General features: G+C 36.4%; 1 protein-coding gene across 1 annotated transcript in view; it reads right to left on the bottom strand.

Annotated features, from left to right (window-relative positions):
- Positions 1-24,551, bottom strand: part of ADGRV1 (adhesion G protein-coupled receptor V1) — a gene marked incomplete at its 5' end in the record, with an annotated part of 528,497 nt that overhangs the window by 169,923 nt on the left and 334,023 nt on the right. The window contains one exon of the mRNA XM_082623775.1: positions 4,375-4,491. Within this exon, the coding sequence (XP_082479901.1) occupies positions 4,375-4,491 (117 nt within the window). The remainder of the gene's footprint in view (positions 1-4,374; positions 4,492-24,551) is intronic.

Consider the following 24,551-nt stretch of genomic DNA (forward strand, 5'->3'; position numbering starts at 1 on the left):
AAAAAAAAGTATATCAGTATGGGGTAAATTTATATGTATATTATATATATATATAGTATATATATATATATATATACACTATATGTAAACATACATACACTATATACACATAAACACACACATGTGCTTCTTTATATATTTATAAATATTTATATGTTTGTGGAATATATCTGGAGGCATACACAGGAAACCATTAACTGTTTAACTTTGGGAGTAGGGTTGAGGGTAGAGCAGAGGGTGGAGAGCATATGAAAGAGGGAGAAATAGATGTACTTTTCATTTAATATTTCTCTATAGTGTTTGATTATGTTTTGTACAATTAGTATATGTTATTTCTAAAATGAAAGCCAATCAAAACAGAAAAAAGAAACAAAAATTAGAAAAATAACTAAGAAAATAGAGCAAAAGTACTATGAGGGCTTAAATTCTCACTGTCAATTTTTCTTAGAGTAGACATAACCCTGCTGTTTCAGTAATTTCAGAGTGATCTTACATGAAGAGCAAACAGAAGGATAACTCAATTTCCATGGGCAAAAAGGAATTTGTGAGTTGTATACTTCTAAAAAAATAAGCAAAATAATTTGTTACTCTATTCCCATCATGCACAGTGTGACTTCCCTGTCAAAGAAAGGGGAAGCCTAAAGAAACACTCAAGAAAGGGGAAGTCTAGAGAAACAGTCAAGGCCACTAGCTCTGGAGCCTGCTATGAGCCACACGTGCTCTTCAGTAAAGCGGTTAGAGGTTATCAGCTTGCTAAGGCTTTTCAGCTCATGTCTGCCTCACAATGTCAGCTCTCTCGTTCCCCTATATCAAGCTAATTCTCTTTTGCAAAAAAAAAAAAAAAAAAAAAAAGATGTAAATTATACTGGAAAAACAGAGTATTTCAACATGTTTCAAAATCTAAGAATTATTAGTCTACATATTTGCTTAGCCGATAATATGGGTAAATTCGTGTGGAGTGTGCAGTCTGTACCAGGAATCATTCCAAGTTCTTTCCATATATTCATTCATTTTGTCTTTTTACAGTCCTCAAAGAGAGGTACTGTTATTACAAATCTAATCATTCAATAAGAAAATCTAGGCTCAGAGAAGTTATGTAACATGTTTACCAACAAAATTGCTCTTTACCCACTCTAAAATAGAATCCCTTGTTACTACAATGTATTAAAAGTATGAAGTAAAAGTAATATAACTTTTCAAGATAAATTCATTTAAATGTATTTATTCTAAGATTGAAGATATAATGCAGATCAAAATAAATAATTCTTGCATGCTTAGCTCAATGATTAAAAGTTAGTGATTAACTTTTCATCATAAGCTATGCACACATACATATATCAATTTCTCTCCTACATTGCTAGAAATACGAAGTAGAACTACTGAAATGTTAATGTTCTTTCAATTTTTTCCACTGTTTGACTAACAAGATTGGATTAACAGTAGTCTTATCTTTTACATAATGTTTTAAAAACGAATTCTCGTTAAAAAAAAAGATTTTAGCAGACAGTATTTTATAAACAGGAAAATACAGGTTAGTAAAGGTGACAACCTCTGACCACAAAGTAACTCATTAGAAGTAACCTACCTAGAATCAGAAGTTATTGAATTTTTCCCTTGTGGTCACACCACAAACCATGAAAGTGTGTGGTGTACCATCTGAAACACATTAAACTTTACTGGTACTTTAAATAGTTTTCCTAAACCATTAGCCATGCAGAAATCTAATTAGTTTACTAAATGTGCATCATCCATGATCATATTTACTCAAAACTGGAAGAAGACATACAGAATACAGCAATCTCTATTAAGTTGGATGAAATTTTATATGCCATCCCCTAAAGCAGGAAATCTGTCTACAACATATTTGAAAGTTGGTCATTTCCCCTATTTGAATATATTTCAGTGATTGGACGCTCTCTACTTTTAGACATAGCTTTTTCAACTTTGAAATCCTTACTGACTGTAAAAGTTCTTAACGTGATTCAAAATTTGCTTCCCTAATTTTTGACCCATTTGCTCTGGTTCTTCCAAATGGAGCTATATAGTCCATTCTTTCTTTCCTGTAGCAGCCCTCCCAGTATCTGTAGACAGCCATCACATCTCACTAAGTTCTTTCCAGGTTAGTTGTCTCCAGCTGCCTCGAAGTTTCTTATAGGACTGTCTTCCAACTTCTCACTGGCTGGTTAATATTCCTGCTGAAAGTGGTTACAGGGTGCCAGGGTTGTCTGACTATTGTAGATTATAATTTAAACATGGTTCCCCCAGCTGCCTCCATACTGTTATTAATGTAACCCAGGTCTGTGTTGTTTTTGTAGTTACTGTAGTTGCTATGGTTTAAGCAATCTGGTCACACATTCGATTGCTACTGAGTTTGGGTTAAATTAAAATTTCAAGTTGTTTACATTAACCCCCATCAGATTATGTCTCTTTCACTCTCATTTTCAAGCTGTCACAGTACAGGTTTTCTATATTCGTTCTACCTGTACTCTTAACACAGGCAGCTTGCTGTTTTAGCTTGTTTCAGCTCTGTATCATTGCATACCTGATAAGACAGCTTCCTGTGTTTTCATCCAGGTCTTTCATCAAAAACTGAATAGGTCAGGGACATGGACAAAGACCTTCAGCAAACCGCTATGGACCTCACTTCAGGAAGATAAATGACAACATACACAGGGCGCACATAAAAAGTTCAACTTAGATAAACTACTAAAGAGAGTCAGAGAATCTTGCAAATGCTATTGTAATTTCAGCAAGTATTTATTTTATGTTGTATGGTTTAGATTTATTTTTTAATTGTTTGGTGGGGGACTGGAGAACACCATAAACTTTCCATAATTAGAGCTGCTCAAAGAGCTATAAAACAATAATTCTATGAGGTAGGAATTATTATCTCCATATGCAGATTTAGAAACAAAGTTTGGAGAGAGTCAATAACTTGATTAAGGTTACAAAGATAGTAACAGAGCCAGAATTCAAACCCAGATGCAGGCCTCCAATTGTTCCAAGTAGTTCTATTAACTAAACAGTTCAGTTTTCTTCTCCTTCAGAGCCAACTATAATATGATACTTGGGAAAAGATCCCTTCCTTGACTCTGTATGGTATTCTCTACTAATAGTATCACCTCACCTTCCTCCAATATTGCCAGATGGTAGAAATCCCACATCTTTCTTATTCAACATTAGAAAAAAGAACACGCAAGGGCCTGAATGCATCTGTTTACATAGTATACTTCACCTGCATACTCAGAAACACATATGAAACTATTTCTATCCATGAAAGATTGAACAATACCACCATGTAGAAATCACTTTCGAAGGCAGCATCTTAGTTGAGCTATTGAATTAGTGACATTAATAGTGCTTAAGTGGATCCAACTCTCACATTAGCCTCTTTATCAAGCAAATCAGCATTAGACAATAGAGAGAATTTGGGACTTTAGTCAGAAAAGGAGAGTTCAAATCTCTCCCCAACCCTTACTAGTTCCTCAGGAGAGTATGCTAGGCCTCTTTGGGTTTCACTCTGTACTCTCTCCAAAGTGATCTCTTCCAAAGCAATGGCTCCATTTTCCAACTCTAAGTCAGTAATTGTCTAATATATTTCTCTAGCATGGACCTCTGTTCTGGGATTTAGCTCTGCATATTCCACTTCTCCCTGAGTCTCCACTGGAGATCTCACAAGAACTTCACACTCAGCATGTCCTTAAAAAAAACTCATCATCTTCTCCCAGTCTCCAGGGATCATTATTTTAGTTCAAGGCACCACTATCTACCCATTCATTCATGCCAGAAACTTGGGTAACATCCTTGGTTCCACCTTCTGCATTCTTTATAACCAATCTCTACATCCTATAGTTCTAGTTTAAAAAAACAATTCTTAGAAGCTGTTCACTTCCCTTTGTCTCTTCTCCCTCTTTGGTTCACAGCACCACGTTCTTTCCCCTGAATACAGCTAAAGCTACTTAATTGGCTCCCATGTCCACTCTTCGCTGAACTCAATTCACTACAAACAGGGAGTTCCTTCTAAAATCCAAATCTCATCACATCACTCTCTTGCTTAAAAATAATTCTATGACTTCTCATAGAAAAAAAGTTAAAATTTCTTACTGTGTCATATAGGGCCTGCATCACAAGTCTCATCTCCTACCACTCCCTTATTTCCAACTCTACTAGATTTCTTTTCATTTCCTCAAATTCACTACACTTTCTAATGTTGTACAGCTTATAAGGTTTTTCTTGCATTGATCTCCTGGGAATGCAGTGATGGATATATGGAATTACTTCCATTTCAGTATAAAGAATATCAGATATAAAGGCCACTCCATCCAGACACATTGGAAAGCTGAAGGGGGCAGAGGGAGGAAATGAGGTACCAACCTGGATGAGCATCCAGCTAAACTGGCAAAGATACAGGTAATGTATGACAGCAGCCACGGCTGAACAGCTCTCCTCCGTGAGTTGGGGACTTACATAGGCAGATGCCAGAAATACAATCTGTAAGAAACAAATACTTTTATTTTAAAATCATGTTAAAGTCAATCAAGAATATTAAGAAAATAAACCATTTTCTTATCTGAATCGATGATTCAATGACTCAAAGGGAAAAGAATTTGATTTGTTGCCCAAAATGAGATGACTAAGTCACTCTAAAAATGGCAATACATGGATTTTTATGTTTATAAGAAACAATGAATTATATGAAATTATGCTACACGCTGCATCGGACTGTCAAGAGGAAATTCTCAAAGTAAACCCTGTTCTTACAGATGGACAAAAATCATATGAAATACATTTATTTTATTTAAGTACAAAAGAGAAAATAGAGTGGAAATACCATTCCTTGTGTAAGTCAAAGCTAATAGGAGAGAAAAGAAAGAGAAGAAAAAAGCTCTGAGTTTACCATCATCTGCATCCTCTGGTCAGGAAGTACACATATAACAAAATAGACTTAAAATAAATGTAAAATTTCAAACCCTACAGTTACCCTAATTCTTGGATTTTTATTTCAACTACTCTCAAGTCTTTCTTCAAAAGTAACCTTCACAATGGGACCTTTCTTGACCACACTATTTAAAATTACACCCTCTTTTCTTCTCTCCTTCCCACATATGTGATCTCCCTACTCTATCTTTCTGTTTTTTTTAAACAGTACTTGTCACTTTCTAACATGCTCTGTCATTTGTTTATTTCTTATGTTTCTTGGTCATTGTTAGTGTCACCCACTAGAATGTAATCCCTATGAAGGCAGGATCACTGAATGTTTTACTCACTGGTGTACCCCACACTCACACAGCCCAGTGTCTGGAACACAGTAGGTACTCGCAAAGTCTCTATTGGAGGTACTCAATAAATACTTGTTGAATAAATGGATAAATAAATGCAGTGAAACATTCTTATAATTTCTATCTATCATTTTCTCTACTATATGACTACTATGTCAAATTTTATAATGGCAAGTATAGATGGCAAGGGAAAATCTGGAGCAATAATAGTGTACTGTAACCTCTCCAGGAATAAATTCCTTTCCTCTTTCAGACAGAGGCCAAGTCTTTTTAACTTAATATTTTAATAAGCTACCACTATGCCTGGAATATGTCTGAAATGTTCAATAAATAATTGTTGAAAGAAAGAATGATTGATTCCAAAACAACAGAGGGGTGCTGTAAGGAGAAAACTAGCTGACTTATGTCTCAAAATCTCTCAACTTCTAAAAAGGAAATGCAAATGTCATTCATGTTTCTTGGATTTTAAAAAATGAATAATTTTCTCAAAATCAAATCAGAATATTGTTTTTATTTTCAAATGAAATATACCCCTCCCCAAACTTTTTATTTCAAAGGTGTGTACATTAAATCTTCTTGAAAATTTCTGCCCAGGAGTGTTCCCAGGATGGCATCATTGTGGAGAATGCCAGGATCTGGGATAAGAACATGCATGCTCCCAGCATCTCTATTTCATGGGGAAAAACTTACCTTAACCAGTCTCCTTAGTCAATTACAGAAGAACCAAAATGCTAATTAATAAATTCACAATAATACATACCTCATGCCATGCTGACTTCCCTCTTGGGAATTATTTATTGGGTACTTCCTGTACCAAGTATAGAAGAAAAAGAAACCTTTCCCCCCCTTTTTTTTTTTCTTTTTCAAGCTATGGACTCTAAACAAGTCAGTTTACCCTTCTGGGACTAATTCCCTCATTAGTAGGAGGAGGAAGTTGGAAAAAATAAACTCTAAAGTCTCTTTCTACTCCAAAATTCCAGGATTATTTTTTAAATGAGAAGTATTCCTGACTCAACTTTTTGTTTATTTTAACTCTAGTTTTGGAGTATTTGTAACACACAATTAAAAAAAAAAAGCAGACACTAGAAATGTACGTCTCGTTATATCCTAACAATCTGGTAAAAATTAGCTCCCTGGAAAAAATAAAGCCAACAAATTTGCCTTTCCAGAATGTATCACAAATAGCTTTTGAATTATCAGAGCTTATTTTAAAAACATGCTTAGATTTCCCTAGATTTTAGCTTCAAACTTCTGAATTGTAATATATTATAGGTCATACATTTAAACTTCCTAAATTCCACAAATCTTCATTGAACACCTTCACCAAAACACTAACAATGAACACTAAACAACCAAAAACTATGCCTTAAAAGACCTTAGAAACACAGAACTGTGAGATTCAGCCAAATAAAAAATCCAGAAAACAAAAAGAATAATTTTAACATTTTATGCTTTTTCTTTTCACAAAGTGGCATCTTTTCATAAAGTCTTTGTAAGTGTACTTATAATAAATTTGAGCCTCTCTAATTCAGATTCTATAATATGGATTGTGCTGAATTTATTTCCTAGTTTTGTACGAATCAACCTGAATGGTTTGTTAGGTAAAACAACAGTGTAATCCAAACTGTAATTGAATGTGTTTAGTTTTAACTATGAAACTACTTATAAATGGTATGCTAATTTAAATAACTCTTATTCTTTTCAATATTTTTTCTTTGAAGCAAATTAGTACAAGTTATTGTTTAAAACTATATTTATTTTCAGAATACAGCTTTAACATCCAAAATTCCATTCTTAAGATATGGCTTCTTCATATTTCATTACGTTTTAATCTCTTTTTCTAAATCATAAGACCAGCTACATACCTACTTTTGTAAACTATGAACATTCTTCCAGAATGTTCTCTGAACTATGAGAAATGCTTCTCTCTGTATGGGAGAAGGTTGGTAAGCAAGACAAGGCTGAGCTCTCAATACACATTACTACAACAGGGATGAGCTAAGAATACTTGGAGAACCAGAGATTATGTGTCATGGGGCCTATCTAAAATTAAATTGAATTAAAATATAAATTAAATGGTTAAAGTAAAATAAAATAAGATCTCCTAGCATATTTAGTTCACTTATTCTTAAGGTACATAACCGAGGAAGAGAGGAAGTTTTACCATTGCTTTTTTACTCAAACACATAGAGATGATCAGGAAAAAGGTTATTTTCAGTCAGTTCTCTGGATACACTAAGTTGAACACCATAACAGAAAACAAGGAATTTTTCAATGGTTCTCAGTCATTCATATGTTGATTCATTCAGTAAGCAAGTGTTGGCATACCTACTAACTACAGAGCATTATGCCACCTATGCAAGATGAAGAATGTGATGGCGGAAAACTGTGTACCACGTACCAGCAAGGTGCTACATGTTTTCTCATTTTTTTTTTGTTGTCCGTGTGTGTGTGTGCAGACGCGCCACATATTAATGACGTGAAGTCATTATTGTTTTATCCCAATTTAATTAATGATGAAAGAAGATCTGATAGGGGAAATAACTTGTTTAAGGGTCACTGAACAAGTTTTAAAGTGGGATTCAAATCCTGGTGTTCTGATTTGAGAGGCCAGCGTTCTTTCTAGAACATCACACTGCTGCCCACCAAGCTACATCCAGCGTGAGTCCTGTCTCAAAGTGCCGAAATTCTAGTTCATTGTTTCTCAATCTTTTTTTTTTTTTTTTTTTTTTTTTTTGTGGTATGTGGGCCTCTCACTGTTGTGGCCTCTCCTGTTGTGGAGCACAGGCTCCAGACGCGCAGGATCAGCGGCCATGGCTCCACGGGCCCAGCCGCTCCACGGCATGTGGGATCTTCCCGGACCAGGGCACGAACCCGTGTCTCCTGCATCAGCAGGCGGACTCTCAACCACTGCGCCACCAGGGAAGCCCTGTTTCTTAATCTTTTTTAACCTATGGGCCACCACAGGTTCACCACGGCAATAGAACATAATGCCCATGGCAAATATAATGCTACTCTTACTTCTATATTGATATAACATATGTACATCTTAACTAAAAAAAAATAAATATATTTCCAGAAGAGAGTATCTGATATATTTTGTTAAGAACTTATAAAATTCTTTCTTCTTCTGGTTCCTTAGAGCTCTACTATAATAACCAAGGGAGGAAATACCTAATTTTTTTTCATTTAAAATATATAGGGGATGGAATCAAGACGGCAGTGTGGGAAGATGCAGAGTTAGCGTCTCCCCACAACTAGGGTGCGAGCTGGCCACTGGTGGGGTACCCTGACACCCAAGGAGATGGGAGAAACCCCAAAGTGAACCAACAGGATGTGGGGGGACTGAGGTGGGGAGAAGAAGTGGAGGCTAGACAGGATCAGCATCCCTGAGGCCGGGGAGATCAGGAGAGGCAGGCACATGGAGTCATCCAGGAGAAGAGGGAGAGGAGTGGAGGGCAATCGCCCCGCCCACTTGGGCCCAGGGAGCCTGCTGAATTTCCAGGCTGGTACACCCCCTCCAAAGTCCTGTGCAGGCCATGTGGGTCTTGGTGGCATAAGAGGGAGACTGGAGAGATCAGGAGAGGCAGGCAGGAAGGGCCCTGCTGGAGGCACAGGAGAGGAGTGGAGGGCGTCTCCCCCATCCACTTGGGCCCAGGGAGCCTGCTGAGCTCCCAGGCCAGTCCCCTGCCCTCCAAGACCGCCCACTGCACCCGGCCGCATTGGTCCTGGGAGCATAGGAAGGAGGCCAAGGGGAGAACAGGAGAGGCAGGCGGAAAGGGCCCCCTAGACTGGAGGGTCAGGAACGGAGAGGAGGGCATTTGCCCCACCCACTTGAGCCCAGGAAGCCTGCTGGGCTCCCAGGTGAAGTCCCCTGCCCTTGAGACCAGGGGTGAGGGGCAAGCCTGGGCCCCTTCTGTTCCATTGAGCCTAAGCCCCACCGCTCACAGCCCCCAGGGCCTCTTCCAGCCCTGTGGGTCCGAAGCATAGGCCCTGCCCAGGCCCAAACCTCGCCCTTGCTTAGGCGCCCCCCTCCACAGCCAGGGCCCCCCCATCTTTTTTTCTTTTCCCTCCTCCTCTTTTTTACTATTGTGATACTGTTATACCTTCCGGTTGTTGATTCATCTATAGTTTTATTTTTATATTCTTTCTAACATACCTGTTAGTTTCCTAGTCTAATATATATTTTTTAACTTTGTTATTGTTTTTTTTTTTTTGCCACCCCACGTGGCTTGCGGGATCTTGGTTCACGAGCCAGGGGTCAGGTGGGGTGGTAGCTCCAAGTCTGAACCACTAGACTAACAGAAAACCTCAGACCCCAGGAAATATTCATCGGAGGGAGGTCTCATGGAGGTCCCCGTCTCAGCACAAAGACCCAGCTCTACCCAACAGCCTACAAACTCCAGTGTTGGAAGCCTCAGGCCAAACAACCCGTAAGACAGGAACACAATCACACTCATTAAAAAAAAAAAAAAAAAAAAGACACGACAAAAAATTATGTTACAGATGAAGGAGCAAGTTAAAAACCTACAAGAACAAATAACTGAAGACGAAATAGACAACCTACCTGAAAAAGAATTCAGAGTAATGGCAGTAAAGATGATCCAAAATCTCGGAAATAGATGGAGGCACGAATTGAGAAAATACAAGAAATGTTTAACAATGATCTAGAAGAACTAAAGAACAAACAAACAGAGATGAACAACACAATAACTGAAATGAAAAATACACTAGAAGGAATCAATAACAGAATAACTCAGGCAGAAGAACGAATAAGTGAGCTGGAAGACAAAATACTGGAAATAACTGCTGAGGAGCAGAATAAAGAAAAAAGAATGAAAAGAATTGAAGACAATCTCAGAGACCCCTGGGACAACACGAAATGCACCAACATTCAAATAACAGGGGTCCCAGAAGAAGAAGAGAAAAAGAAGGGGTCTGAGAAAATATTTGAAGAGATTAGAGTCAAAAATGTCCCTAACATGGGAAAGGAAATAGTCACCCAAGTCCAAGAAGCACAGAGAGTCCCATACAGGATAAACCCTAGGAAAAACACAACAAGACACATACTAATCAAACCAACAAAAATTAAATTCAAAGAAAAAATATTAAAAGCAGCAAGGGAAAAACAAAAAATAATATACCAAGGAATCCCCATAAGGTTATCAGCTGATTTTTCAGCAAAAACTCTGCAGGCCAGAAGCAAGAGGCAGGATATACTTAAAGTGATGAAAGAGAAAAACCTACAACCAAGATTACTCTACCCAGCAAGGATCTCATTCAGATTCAATGGACAAATCAAAAGCTTTACAGACAAGCAAAAGCTAAGAGAATTCAGCACCACCAAACAAGCTTTACAACAAATGCTAAAGAAAATTCTCTAGGCGGGAAACACAAGAGAAGAAAAAGACCCACAAAAACAAACCCCAAACAATTAAGAAAATGGTAATAGGAACATACATATTGACAATAACCTTGAATGTAAATGGATTAAATGCCCCAACCAAAAGACACAGACTGGCTGAATGGATACAAAAACAAGACCCATATATATGCTGTCTACAAGAGACCCACTTCAGACCTAGGGACATATACAGACTGAAAGTGAGGGGATGGAAAATGATATTCCATGCAAAAGGAAACAAAAAAAGCTGGAGTAGCAATACTCATATCAGATAAAAATAGACTTTAAAATAAAGAATGTTACAAGAGACAAGGAAGGACACTATATAATGATCAAGGGATCAAACCAAGAAGAAGATATAACAATTATAAATGTTTAGACACCCAACATAGGAGCACCTCAATACATAAGGCAAATAAATGCTAACAACCACAAAAGGAGAAATCGACAGTAACACAGTAATAGTAGGGGACTTTAACACCCCACTTACACCAAGGATAGATCATCCAAACAGAAAATAAATAAGGAAACACAAGCTTTAAATGACAAAATAGACCAGATAGACTTAATTGATATTTACAGGACATTCTACCCGAAAGTGGCAGAATACACTTTCTTCTCAAGTGCACATGGAACATTCTCCAGGATAGATCACATCTTGGGTCACAAATCAAGCCTTGGAAACTTCAAGAAAACTGAAATCGTATCAAGTATCTTTTTTGACCACAACACTATGAGGTTGGAAATCAACTGCAGAAAAATAACTGTAAAAAACACAAATATATGGAGGCTAAACAGTGCACTACTAAATAACCAAGAGATCACTGAAGAAATCAAAGAAGAAATAAAAAAATACATAGAAACAAATGACAACAAAAACAGGACGACCCAAAACCTATGGGATGCAGCAAAAGCAGTTCTGAGGGAAGTTTACAGCAATTCAATCTCACAACAAGAAACAAGAAAAATCTCAAATAAACAATGCAACCCTACACTTAAAACAAGTAGAGAAAGAAGAACAAAGTAAGCCCAAAGTCAGGAGAAGGAAAGAAATCAGAAAGATCAGAGCAGAAATAAATGAAATGGAAACAAAGAAAACAATAGCAAAGATCAATAAAACTAAAAGCTGGTTCTTTGAGAACATAAACAAAATTGATAAAGCTTTAGCCAGACTCATCAAGAAAAAGAGGGAGAGGGCTCAAATCAATAAAATTAGAAATTAAAATGGAGAAATCACAACTGATACCACAGAAATACAAAGGATTATAAGAGACTACTACAAACAACTCTATACCAATAAAATGGACAACCATGAAGAAATGGACAAATTCTTGGAAAGGTACAATTTCCCAAGATTGAACCAGGAAGACTTAGAAAATATTAACAGACCTATCACAAGTAATGAAATTGAAATCTTATTTAAAAATCTGCCAACAAACAAAGGTCCAGAACCAGATGGCTTTAACAGGAGAATTCTATCAAACATTTAGAGAAGAGCTAACATCGATCCTTCTCAAACTCTTCCAAACAACTGAAGAGGGAGAAACATTCCCAAATTCATTCTAGGAAGCCACCATCACCCTGATACCAAAACCAGAAAACGATGTCACAAAAAAAGAAAATTATAGACCAATATCACTGATGAACATAGATGTAAAAATCCTGAAAAAAACACTAGCAAACAGAATCCAACAACACATTAAAAGGATCAAACACCATGATCAAGTGGGATTTATACCAGGGATGCAAGGATTCTTCAATATACACAAATCAATCAATGTGATACACCACATTAACAAATTAAGGGAAAAGAAACATACGATCATCTCAACAGAGGCAGAAAAAGCTTTTGACAAAATTCAACATCGTTTATGACAAAAACTCTCCAGAAAATGAGCAGAGAGGGAACCTACCTCAACATAATAAAGACCACATATGACAAATGCAGAGCAAGCATCATACTCAATGGTGAAAAACTGAAAGCATTTCCACTAAGATCAGGAACAAGACAAGGATGTCCACTCTCACCACTCCTATTCAACATAGTTTTGGAAGTCCTAGCCACGGCAATCAGAGAAGAAAAAGAAATAAAAGGGATACAAATTGGAAAAGAAGAAGTAAAACTGTCACTGTTTGCTGATGACATGATACTATACATAGAAAATCCTAAAGATGACACCAGAAAACTATGAGAACTAATCAATGAATTTGGTAAGATTGCAGGATACAAAATTAATGCACAGAAATCTCTGGCATTCCGATACACCAACAACAAAAGCTCAGAAAGAGAAATTAAGGAAACAATCCCATTTACCATTGCAACAAAAAGAATAAAATACCTAGGAGTAAACCTGCCTAAGGAGGTGAAAGACTTGTACTCAGAAAACTATAAAACACTGATGAAAGAAATTAAGATGACGTAAACAGATGGAGAAATATACCATGTTCTTGGATGGGAAGAATTAATATTGTAAAAATGATGATACTACCCAAAGCAATATACAGATTCAATGCAATCCCTATCAAACTACCAATGGTATTCTCCACAGAATTAGAAGAAAAAATTTTAAAATTCATATCGAAACACAAAAGATCCCGAATAGCCAACAAAATCTTGAGAAAGAAAAATGGAGTTGGAGGAATCAGGCTCCCTGATGTCAAACTATACCACAAAGCTACAGTAATCAAAACAGTATGGTCTGGCACAAAAACAGAAATACAGATCAATGGTACAGGGCAGAATGCCCAGAGATAAATCCACGCACATGGTCACCTAATTTACAACAAAGGAGGCAAGGACATACAATGGAGAAAAGACAGCTTGTTCAATAAGTGGTGGTGGGAAAGCTGGGCAGCTACATGTAAAAGAATGAAATTAGAACACTACCTAACACCATACACAAAAATAAATTCCAAATGGATTAAAGACCTAAGTGTAAGACCAGACACTGTAAAACTCTTAGAGGAAAACAAAGGAAAAACACTCTTTGACATAAACCACAGCAAGATCTTTTTTGACCCACCTCCTAGAGAAACAGAAATAAAAACAAAATTAAACAAATGGAACTTAATTAAACTTAAAAGCTTTTGCACAGCAAAGGAAACCATAAACAAGACAAAAAGACAAGCCTCAGAATGGGAGAAAATATTTGCAAATGAAACAACAGACAAAGGATTAATCTCCAAAATATACAAAAAGCTCATGGAGCTCAATATCAAAAAGACAAACAATCCAATTAAAAAATGGGCAGAAGACCTAAATAGACATTTCACCAAGGAAGACATACAGATGGCCAAGAGGCACATGAAAAGATGCTCAACATCACTAATTATTAGAGAAATGCAAATCAAAACTACAATGAGGTATCACTTCACGCTGGTCAGAATGGCCATTATCAAAAAAGCTAGAAACAATAAATTCTGGAAAGGGTGTGGTGAAAAGGGAACCCTCCTACACTGCTGGTGGGAATGTCAACTGATACAGCCACAATGGAAAACAGTATGTAGGTTCCTTAAAAAACTAAAAATAGAACTACCGTATGATCCAGCAATCCCATTACTGGGCATATATCTTGAGAAAACCATAATTCAAAAAGAGACATGTAGCACAATATTCACTGCAGCACTATTTACAATAGCCAGAACATGGAACCAACCTAAATGTCCATCGGCAGATGAATGGATAAAGAAGACATGGCACATATACACAATGGAATATTACTCAGCCATAAAAAGAAACGAAATTGAGTTATTTGTAGTGAGGTGGATGGACCTGGAGTCTGTCATACAGAGTGAAGTAAGTCAGAAAGAGAAACACAAATACTGTGTGCTAATGCATACATATGGAATAAAAAAAAACTGTACTGATGAACCTAGTTGCAGGGCAGGAATAAAGATGCAGACATAGAGAATGGACCTGAGGACACGGGATGGGAGGGGGAAGCTGGGGCTAAGTGAGAGTAGCATCAACACATCTACACTACCGAACATAAAATAGTTAGCTAGTGGGAAACAGCGGCATAGCACAGGGAGATCAGCTCCGTGCTCTGGGATGACCTAGAGGGGTGGGATAGGGAGGATGGGAGGGAGCCTCAAGAGGGAGGGGATATGGGGACATATGTATGCATATGGCTGATTCACTTTGGTGTACAACAGAAGCTAACACAGTATTGTGAAGCAGTTATGCTCCAATAAAGATCTATTAAAAATTTTTTAGAAACAAGAGACAACATTATATACTATTTACTGCTGGACAAAACTGTAATAAAGATATAAAAACATTAAAAAAATATATAGCACGTGTCTCTTCCTTCTTGGGTTAAATAATAACAAATAATAAAAACTGGTTCTCCTATAAACCTCAATTCTCAGTACTCCTTAATATACACTCCCCACTCCTCCCCCACACTTTACTATGGACATTCTCACTCCTCTATGAAATGCCCTTCTCTCTACTCTCCATCTTACCCAAAACCTACTCAGTTTTTACAGGAGCAGTTCAAATTCCACCTGCTTACTCTGATCATGACAGACTCCTAGACTTTCCTATTTTTTAGAGTGTTAACAGCATATGTTGTCGAGTATTAATAATGGCCAAATGTTGTCCTTTCTAATAGGAGAGCGCGTATGGGTGAAGCCAGACACGCACACGATGCAATAAAATGTAACAGGTGTTGTAATACAATATGGGGTAAAATATCAGGGGAATGCAAAGTCAAGACTGAGTAGTTCTGCTTGTGGAAGTCAAAGAAATATTCAAAGAAACAGAATTGCAGTGGCTTTGTCTACAAGTCCCATCTGCCCCACCTTCTCTTCCTAAGCTCACCTTCCACAGGACCCTGCATACTCCAAACCTGCTACTCTAACTGCATTGACTGCCATTCCCTAAAACACGTTCCATTATCTCTCAACGCTCTGCCTTTGTTCTTTGTCTTCTGTGTTGCTAGAATTGTTTCTTATCTTTCTCTGTTGAAAGTCCATTTTTCAAGGTGTGGTTAAAATGTCAACTCTGTCATGAATATATGGTTATTGCTTTCAACCTTAAATAACCCTTCCTTCCTCTGAATGTTTAAAACAGGATTTTATTAACATAAGGATTGATTTTCCTATCCAGTTCTCCCAATTCTTATATAAAAATCAGCCTTAATCTCTTGGAAAACTGTCAACTCCTTAAAGGCAACAATTCAATCGTATTCTCTAGTATTATTATTTTGAACTACATTTTTTTTAAGAAGGAAAACATAGCAAGTATTCAGTATCCCGTACAGACCCTATCATGATTTTGAGCATAGTAAGTGTTATTTTAAACAGCTTTATTGAAGTATGATTGACAGACAATACATAATGGCACATATCTGAAGTGTATGATTTTGACACATAGATACTCCCGTGAAACCATCCTCACAAGCAAGATAATTAACGTATACATCATCCCCAAAGCTTCATCATGACCTTTGCAGCACGCCCCCACACCACCACCACTCCTCACTTCCCCAGACAACCTGCTTTCTGTCACTACACATTAGCTTCATTTACTAGAATTGCATGCAAATGGAATCACAGGTACTTTTTTCTCTAGTTTATTTCATTTAGCATAATTATTTTGAAATTCACCCAAAATAATGTACCAATGGTTCATTCTCTTTTTATTGTTGAATAGTGTTCTAATTACATATCCTTTCACCTGTTGATGTGTATTTGGGTTGCTTCCAGTTTTGGGCTTTTACAAAGAAAGCTGCTATGAATGTACAAGCCTTTGTATGGACATATGCTTTCATTTATCTTGAGTAAATACCTAGGAGAGGAATGGCTGGATCATATGGTAAGTGTGTATTTAATATTTTAAGAAACTGATTATTTTCCCAAAGTGGTTGTAATATTTTACATTCCCATGAGAAATGTATGTATCCAGTTATTCCACATTCTCACTAAAACTTGTAATGGTTAGCTTTTAAATTTTTAGCCTTTCTAATAGGTACACAGAAGTTCCTCAGTGTGGTTTTAATTTGCATTTTCCTAATCAGCAATGATGTTGATCATTTTTTCATGTGTTTATTCGCAATCCATATCTCTTCTTTGAAGGAATTCCCACTAAACTCTTTTGCCCACTTTTAAAGTTGGTTTGTTTTTCTGTGATTGAGTTTTATGAGTTCTTTCTATATTCATGATAAAAGTCTTTCATCAGATACTTGTTTGAAAATATTTTCTCCAAGTCTGTGACTTGTGTTCTCATTCTCTAAACACTGTCTTTTGAAAAACAACTTTTTAACATGGATGAAACCCAATTACGAATTGTGTCATACATTTTTGACCTTTTATAGATTATACTTTTGGTATCGTATCTAAGGAAATTTTGCCTAATTCAAATTCACAAAGGTTTTCTCATATGTTTCCTAGAAGTTTTACAGTTTTTGGTTTTAAAATTAGGTCTTTGATTAATTTTGAGGTATTCTGAATACAACGCAAAGTATGGTCCAAAGCTTTTTGTTCTGCAGGTGGATAACCACTTTTTTCAGTGTAATTTTTTTGAAACACTACCCTTTCTCTACTGAATTATCTTTGCATATTTTCCTATATACATGGGGATCTATTTCTAAACTCTCTAATCTTTTCCGTTCATCAGTTTATGTTTACACAATACTATGTCATCTTGATTACTGTAGCTCTAATTCTTGAAAACAGGTAGTGCTAGACTCTACTTTCTTCTTCTTTTTCAAAGTTGTTTGGGTTATTACAAGTCATTTGCATTCCATATGAATTTTAGAACCAGGTATTCAATTGCTACAAAAAAGTTCTGCTGGGGTTCTGATTGGGACTGTGTTGAATCTCAACCTGGGGAGAATTGACATGTTAAAAATATTGACTCTTGAGCCTCATGAACATTTTATCCTTCCATTTATTTAGGTCTTTTCTAATTTCTCTCAGGAGTGTTCCGTAATTTTCCATGCACACGTCCTTCATATATTTTAAAAAATATTCATCCTTAAGTATTTTATATTTTGCTGTTATTATAAATGGTATTTCATTAAGCTTTAATTTCTGATTGTTCATTGCTAGTATATTGACTATACATATTAATTAATTTTGTATATTGATTTTATATATTGTATTGATTGTAAGTATTGATTGCATATTGATTTTGTATATATATTCTGCAAACTTATAGAACACACTTAACTAGTTTGAATAGTTCTTCTGTAGAAAACATTATATTTTCTACATGAAGGATCTCTGAATAAAGGAAATTTTACTTATTTTTTAAAATCAATATGGCTTTAAGTTCTTTTTCTTCCCTTACTATACTCACTGGATATAGACAGATGAATAGATAGATAGATAGACAGGTAGATAGATACAAATACAGATATAGTGTATATATACACACAAAGGTGGTGAAAATGAACATCCTTGTTTTACTTCTCATCTTAAGGCTAAACATTTGGTTTTTCACCATTAAGTATTTTTATGAGCTGAACTGTGTCCTCCCAAAATGCGTATGTCGAAGTACCAAAGTCCAGTATCTCAGAATGTAATTATATTCAAATATGATGTCATTAAAGAGGTAATTAAGTTAAAATTAGGTCTTGAGGGTGGGACCTAACCTAATATGGTGTCCTTATAAGAAGTGAAAATTTTGGATACAGCAATCCAGACATACAGAGGAAAAATTCATATGAAGACAAAGGAGAAAGATGAACATCTAAAAAGCAAGAAAAGAGGGGTCAAAATGAAATCAACCTTGCCAATACCTTGATCTCAGACTTCAGACTCCAGAACTATGAGAGAATAAATTTCTGCTATTTAAACCATCTGGTCTGTGATTTTGTAATGGAAGCCCCAATAAATTAAAACAAGTATGAGGTTAGCTATGTTTTTTTTTCTGTAGATGCCCTTATCAGGTTGAGAAAGTTTCCCCCTCTATTCCTCCTTTGTTGGGAGTTTTTATCAGAAATGGATATTGAATTTTGACAAAGCTATTTCTCTATTGAGATATTGAAAAGTATTACTCTATTTTTGTTCGTTAATGATAAATTACATTGATTGAGAGTTGAATATTAGACCAACCTTGCATTTCTGGGATAGTTATCGCTTTACTGTGATGTATTATCCTTTTGATTTGCTAAAATTGTATTAAGAATGTCTGCATCAATGTTCATGAGGAACATTGGTTGATAGTTTTCTTTTCTTGTAATATCTGTTTCATTTTGGTATCAGGATAACATTGGCTTCAGAGAGTAAGTTGGGAACCATTTCCTCCTTTTAAATTTTCTTAAAGAATTTGTGTAGAATTGGTATTTTTTTCTTCCTTAAATGTTTGAGAAAATTTACCAGTAAAACCAACTTTGGACTATAATTTTCTTAGTGGGAAGATTTTAAAATATAAATTCAACTTCTTTAATAGACATAGAGATATTCAGGTAATCTATTACTTCTTGAATGAATTTTGGTAATTTGTGTCTTTTAAAAAATTTGTCCATTTCACCACGATTGGCAAATCTATCGATGTAAAGTCATGTATGATATTTCCTTATTATCTTTTTAAGATCTTTCCTGAAATGATGTCTTTTCTCTCTTTCCTCGTATTGGTAATTTGGATCTACTTTCTTTTTTCCCCCAATCATTCTGGCTAAAGGTTGATACTTTTATTGATCTTCTTAAAGAACTGGACCTTGGTTTCACTGATTTTCTGTATTGTTTTCCTTCTTTCTATTTCAGTAATTTCTGTTCTCCTCTTTATCATTTATTTATTATTTATTTTGAGTTAAAAAATTGTTTTTCTTTTTATGTAATCATATATTTTTTAATATAGGCATTTAGTTCTTTAAATTTCCTCTTAATACTGCTTTAACAGAATCCTTCAAATTTTGTTATATTGTGTTTTCATTTTCATTCAGTTCAAAATACTCTGAAATTTTCATACTGATTTCTTTTTTGACCTATGAATTATTTTAAAGTAAGCTATTTAGTTTCCAAATATTTCAGGATGTTCCATTAATCTTTCTGTTGTTGATTTCTAATTTAATTCCATTGTGGTCACAGGACATGTTCTGTATGACTTTAATCATTTTAAATTTACTAGCCTATATTCCACGTGCACTTGATAAAAATGTATATTCTACTGTTGCTGGGCGAAGTGTTCTATAAATCTCAATTAGGTCAAGTTGGATGATAACATTTTAAAGATATTCTATATTCTTACTGATTTTCTGGGTCTTTTTCTTTCAGTTATTAAAGAGAGGTCTTTAAATTACCAACTGTAATTGTGAATTTGTCATTTTTTCCTTGTAATTCTATCAGTTTTACATGGTATATTTGGAAGCTCTGTTATTAAGTATGTGAATATTTAGAATTACTATATCCTCTCAATAAACTGACCCTTTTATTATTATGGAATAAACTTCTTTCTCTCTTATATTATTCTTTGCTCTGAAATCTACTTTGATGTTAATATAGTCAATCCAATTTTTTCCATCTTTTTACTTTTAACCTAAATATATGTGGCTTTACATTTGAAGTATGCTTCTTGCAGGCAGCATATAGCTGTGCCCTGCTTTTTATTCATTTTGAAAAATCTCCATTTAAACAGCATATTTAAGACCACTTGCATTTAATGTGATTTTGTGGGCTAAAGTTTAAATCTATCATCTTGTTATTTGATTTTTAGTTGTCACATCTGTGAAAATTATCTGGTGATAATTTTAGCTTTAGTATATGTGAAAACATCTTTACTTTGAAAGATATTTTGGTTAACAGGTTTTTTCTCCTTCAGTACTTAAGCATGGTTTCTACTATCTCCTCACTTACATGATTTCTGACAAGAAATTTGCTGTATGGAATTATTTGTTTTTTATAATTTTTGTTGCTTTTAATATTTTCTCTTTATCACCGGTTTTAAGCAATTTGATCATGATGTGCCTTGGTATAGTTTCTTTATGTTTCTTCTGTTTGTGATTCATTGCAGTTCTTTCAACTTCTTGAATCTGTAGGTTTAACACTTCCAACAAATTTGAAAATTTGTAAATCATTATTTTTTCAAATGCTTTTCCCCAAGTCCTCTGCATATCTCCAGAGTTCTTTTTATAGTTTTTTCTTCTCCAGTACTCTGTCCTGCAAACTCTAGCTGCCTTGGTTTCCCAAGACTCTCATCTTGTCTCCTTAACTCTGTGGGTCTGGGAGGGGTAGCCAAGATGATGGAGTAGGAAGACCCTGAGCTCACCTCCTCCCATAGGCACACCAAAATTACAACAATCTACACAGTTACTATTGATGAGAAAGGCTAGAAGACTAGCAGAAAAGATCTTCTACAACTAAAGACGGGAAGAATGAACAACATCGAGATGGGAAGGAGGGGTGGAGCTGCATACTCTCGGGTGGGCAACACACATGGAAGAGAATAATTACAATTGCAGAGGTTCTCCCCAAGGAGCAAGGGGTCTAAGCCCCACACAGGGCTCCTCAGCCCAGGGGGTCCTGCACTGGGAAGAAAGACCTCAGAATGTTTGGTTCTGAAGGCCAGCAATGCTTAATTTTAAGAGTCCCAGAGGGCCGTAGTAAATAGAGACTTCACTACTAAAGGGTGCACACAAAATCTCACATGCTCTGGGAGACAGGGTAGAAGGAATAATTTGAAAGGATCCTGAGTCAGACACACCTGCTGATCTTGAAGAGCCTCCCAGAGAAGCAGGAGCAACTGAAATTCACCCTGGAGACATAGACAGTTGTGGCAGCTCCTTCTGGGAGTTTGTTCTACCATGTGAACACTGGTTCTGGCAAGCATCATTTTGCAAACGTCACTCCAGCTTATTAGCACAGGGACCCAGCCCCGCCAAACCAGAAACTGGCTCTGTCCACCAGAGGGCCCAGGAACCACCCCTGCACACCAGTGGCTGATACAAACTCTGGGACCCTTCGGGCTCTGAAGCCAGAGAGACTGGAATTCAGCTTCACCAACCAGAGAGCTGACACTAGCCCTGAGACCCCCTGGGCCACAGCCCAACCTACCAGCAACACAAAAGTAGCTCCAAGACCCCAAGGCCCTCCAGCCAGAGAACCTAGGACATGGCCCACATACCAGCAGGCCAACATCAGCTCTGGGATATCTTGGGCTCCTCAGCTAGCTGAGCTGATATGTGGCCCCACCCACAAGCAGGCAGACACCAGCTCTGGGACCTCCAGGGCTCTGTAGCCAGAGACTCTGATACCTGGCTTTGCCCTCCAGCCAGATGGCACTAGCCCCAGGACCCCATGGGGCTCTGCAGTCTCCTCATGACCCGGCCCCACCCACCAGTGGCTGGAAGCCTCCTCACAAGGCAGGGCCTGGCAATGAAATGGACAGGGCCAGCCACACTGACCAGGCTACCCACAGTACGCAGCCCTCCATAAAAGAAGAACCCACACAGCCCAAATAGGGGGTACCATTAATGCATACATCTCTGGTGACCAGAGGTGAATGTGTTTCTAGGACACATAGGACATCTCCTACAAAAGGCCACTTCTCTGAGATCAGGAAATGAAACAAACCTACCAAATACACAGAAATAAAAACAGCAAGTCACACAATATAGGGTGACATAGAAACATGTTCCAAATGAAGAAACAAGATAAAACTCCAGAAGAAAAACTAAGTATAATGGAGATAAGCAATCCACCCGATAATGAGTTAAAGACAATCATCATAAAGATGCTTAAAGAACTAGCAAGAAGATTGGAGGAACAGAGTGAAAAGTTATCAGTTTTTTTAAAAAGTTAGAAAACATAAATAAAATAGAACCAAACAGAGATGAAGAATTCAATAATAGGTATAAAAAATACACTAGAAGGAATCAAAAAGTTAGATGATACAGAGGAATGGGTCAATGAGTTGGAAGACAGAGTAGTGGCAATCACTGAAGCTGAACAGAAAAAAGGAATTAAAATATAAGGACAGTTTGGGACATCAAGTGTACTAACATTAGGATTATAGGGGTCCCAGAAGGAGGAGAGAGAGAAAGAGGCAGAGAATATATTTGAGGACGTAACAGTTGAAAACTTCCCTAACCTAGGAAGGACATCCACGTCCAGGAAGCACAAAGAGACTCAAACAGGATCAAGACAAAGAGCAACCCACCAAGACACCCTGTAATTAAAACGGTAAAAATTAAAGATAAAGAGAGGATTTTAGAAGCAGCAAGGGAAAAGCAACAAGTTACAAACAGGTGAACTCCCATAATGCTATAAGCTGACTCCTCAGCAGAAACTCTGAAGGCCAAAAGTGAGTGCCATGATATATTTAAAAAGGTGAAAGGGAAAAGTCTACAACCAAGAATACTGTACCTGGCAAGGCTTTCATTCAGATTTGATGGAAAGATCAGAAGTTTTACAGACAAGCAAAAGCTAAAAGAATTCAGTACCACCAAACCAGCTTTACAAGAAATGTTAAAGAAACTTCTCTATGAGGAAAAGACAAGGCCACAACTAGAAACATGGAAATAACAAAAGAGAAAGTTTCTTCATTAAAGGCATATATATAGTACAGGTAGTAAATCAACCATGTATAAAGCTAGTAGGAAGGATAAAGACAAAACTGTAAACTCATGTGTATCCATAGTAAGTAGTTAATAAATACAAAAAACAAAAAGATGATAAATAAGATGTCAAAAACAGTAAAAATGGGCAGGGGGAGTAAAAATGTAGGGTTGTTAAAATGCATTTGAACTTAAGAGATCGCCAACTTAATCAAATATATATAGTATACTATATACTCACTTTTATCTAATCATAACACTAAAGTAGTCATCAAATCACAAGGGAAGAGATCAAAAGAAGAAGACAGGAACAAAAAAGAACCCCAAACAATTAATAAAATGGCAGTAAGTACCTATCAATAATTAATTTAAGTGTAAATGGACTAAATGTTCCACTCAAAAAACACAGAGTGGGTGAATAGATATGAAAATAAGACCCATCTATATGTTGTCTACAAGAGACTCACTTCAGCTCTAAAGACACCACAGACTGAAAGTGAGGAGATGCAAAAAGGTATTAATGCAAATGGAAATGCAAATAAAGCCAAGGTAGCAATACTTACATCAGACAAAATAGACTTTAAAACAAAGACTGTAACAAGAGAAAAAGAAGGACATTACATAATGATCAAGGGATCAATCCAAGAAGATATAACTATTGTAAATATACATGTACCCAACATAGGATCACCTAAATACATAAAGCAAATATTAACAGACATAAAGGGAGCAATTGACAGTAACAATAATAGTAGGGGACTTTAACACCCCACTTACATCAACGGAAAGACCATCCAGTCAGAAAATCAATAAGGAAACACTAGCCTTAAATAACACATTAGACCAAATGAACTTAGTAGATATATACACAGAACATTCCATCAAAAAGCAGCAGAATACACATTCTTTTCAAGTGCACATGCAACATTCTCCAGGACAGATCACATACTAGACCACAAAGCAACAGTAAGTGAATTTAAGAATACTGAAATTATATCAAGCATCTTTTCCAACCACAATGCTGAGACTAGAAATCAACTACAAGAAAAAAAACCCTGCAAAACCCACAAACACATGGAGGCTACACAGTACGCTACTAAACTACCAAGTATCACTAAAGAAATAAAAAATTACCAGAGATAAATGAAAAAACCCCACAACAATCCAAAATCTAAGGATGCAGCAAAAGCAGTTCTAAGAGGGAAGTTTATGGTGATACAAGCCTATCTTAGGAAACAAGAAAAAAATCTCAAATAAACAACCTTAAACCTAAAGGAACTAGAAAAAGAAGAACAAACAAAACCCAAAGTTAGTAGAAGGAAAGAAATCATAAACATCAATGCAGAAATAAATAAAATAGAGACT

The sequence above is a fragment of the Mesoplodon mirus genome, assembly GCF_964341445.2.
Source record: "Mesoplodon mirus genome assembly, chromosome: 5".
NCBI lineage: Eukaryota > Metazoa > Chordata > Mammalia > Artiodactyla > Ziphiidae > Mesoplodon > Mesoplodon mirus.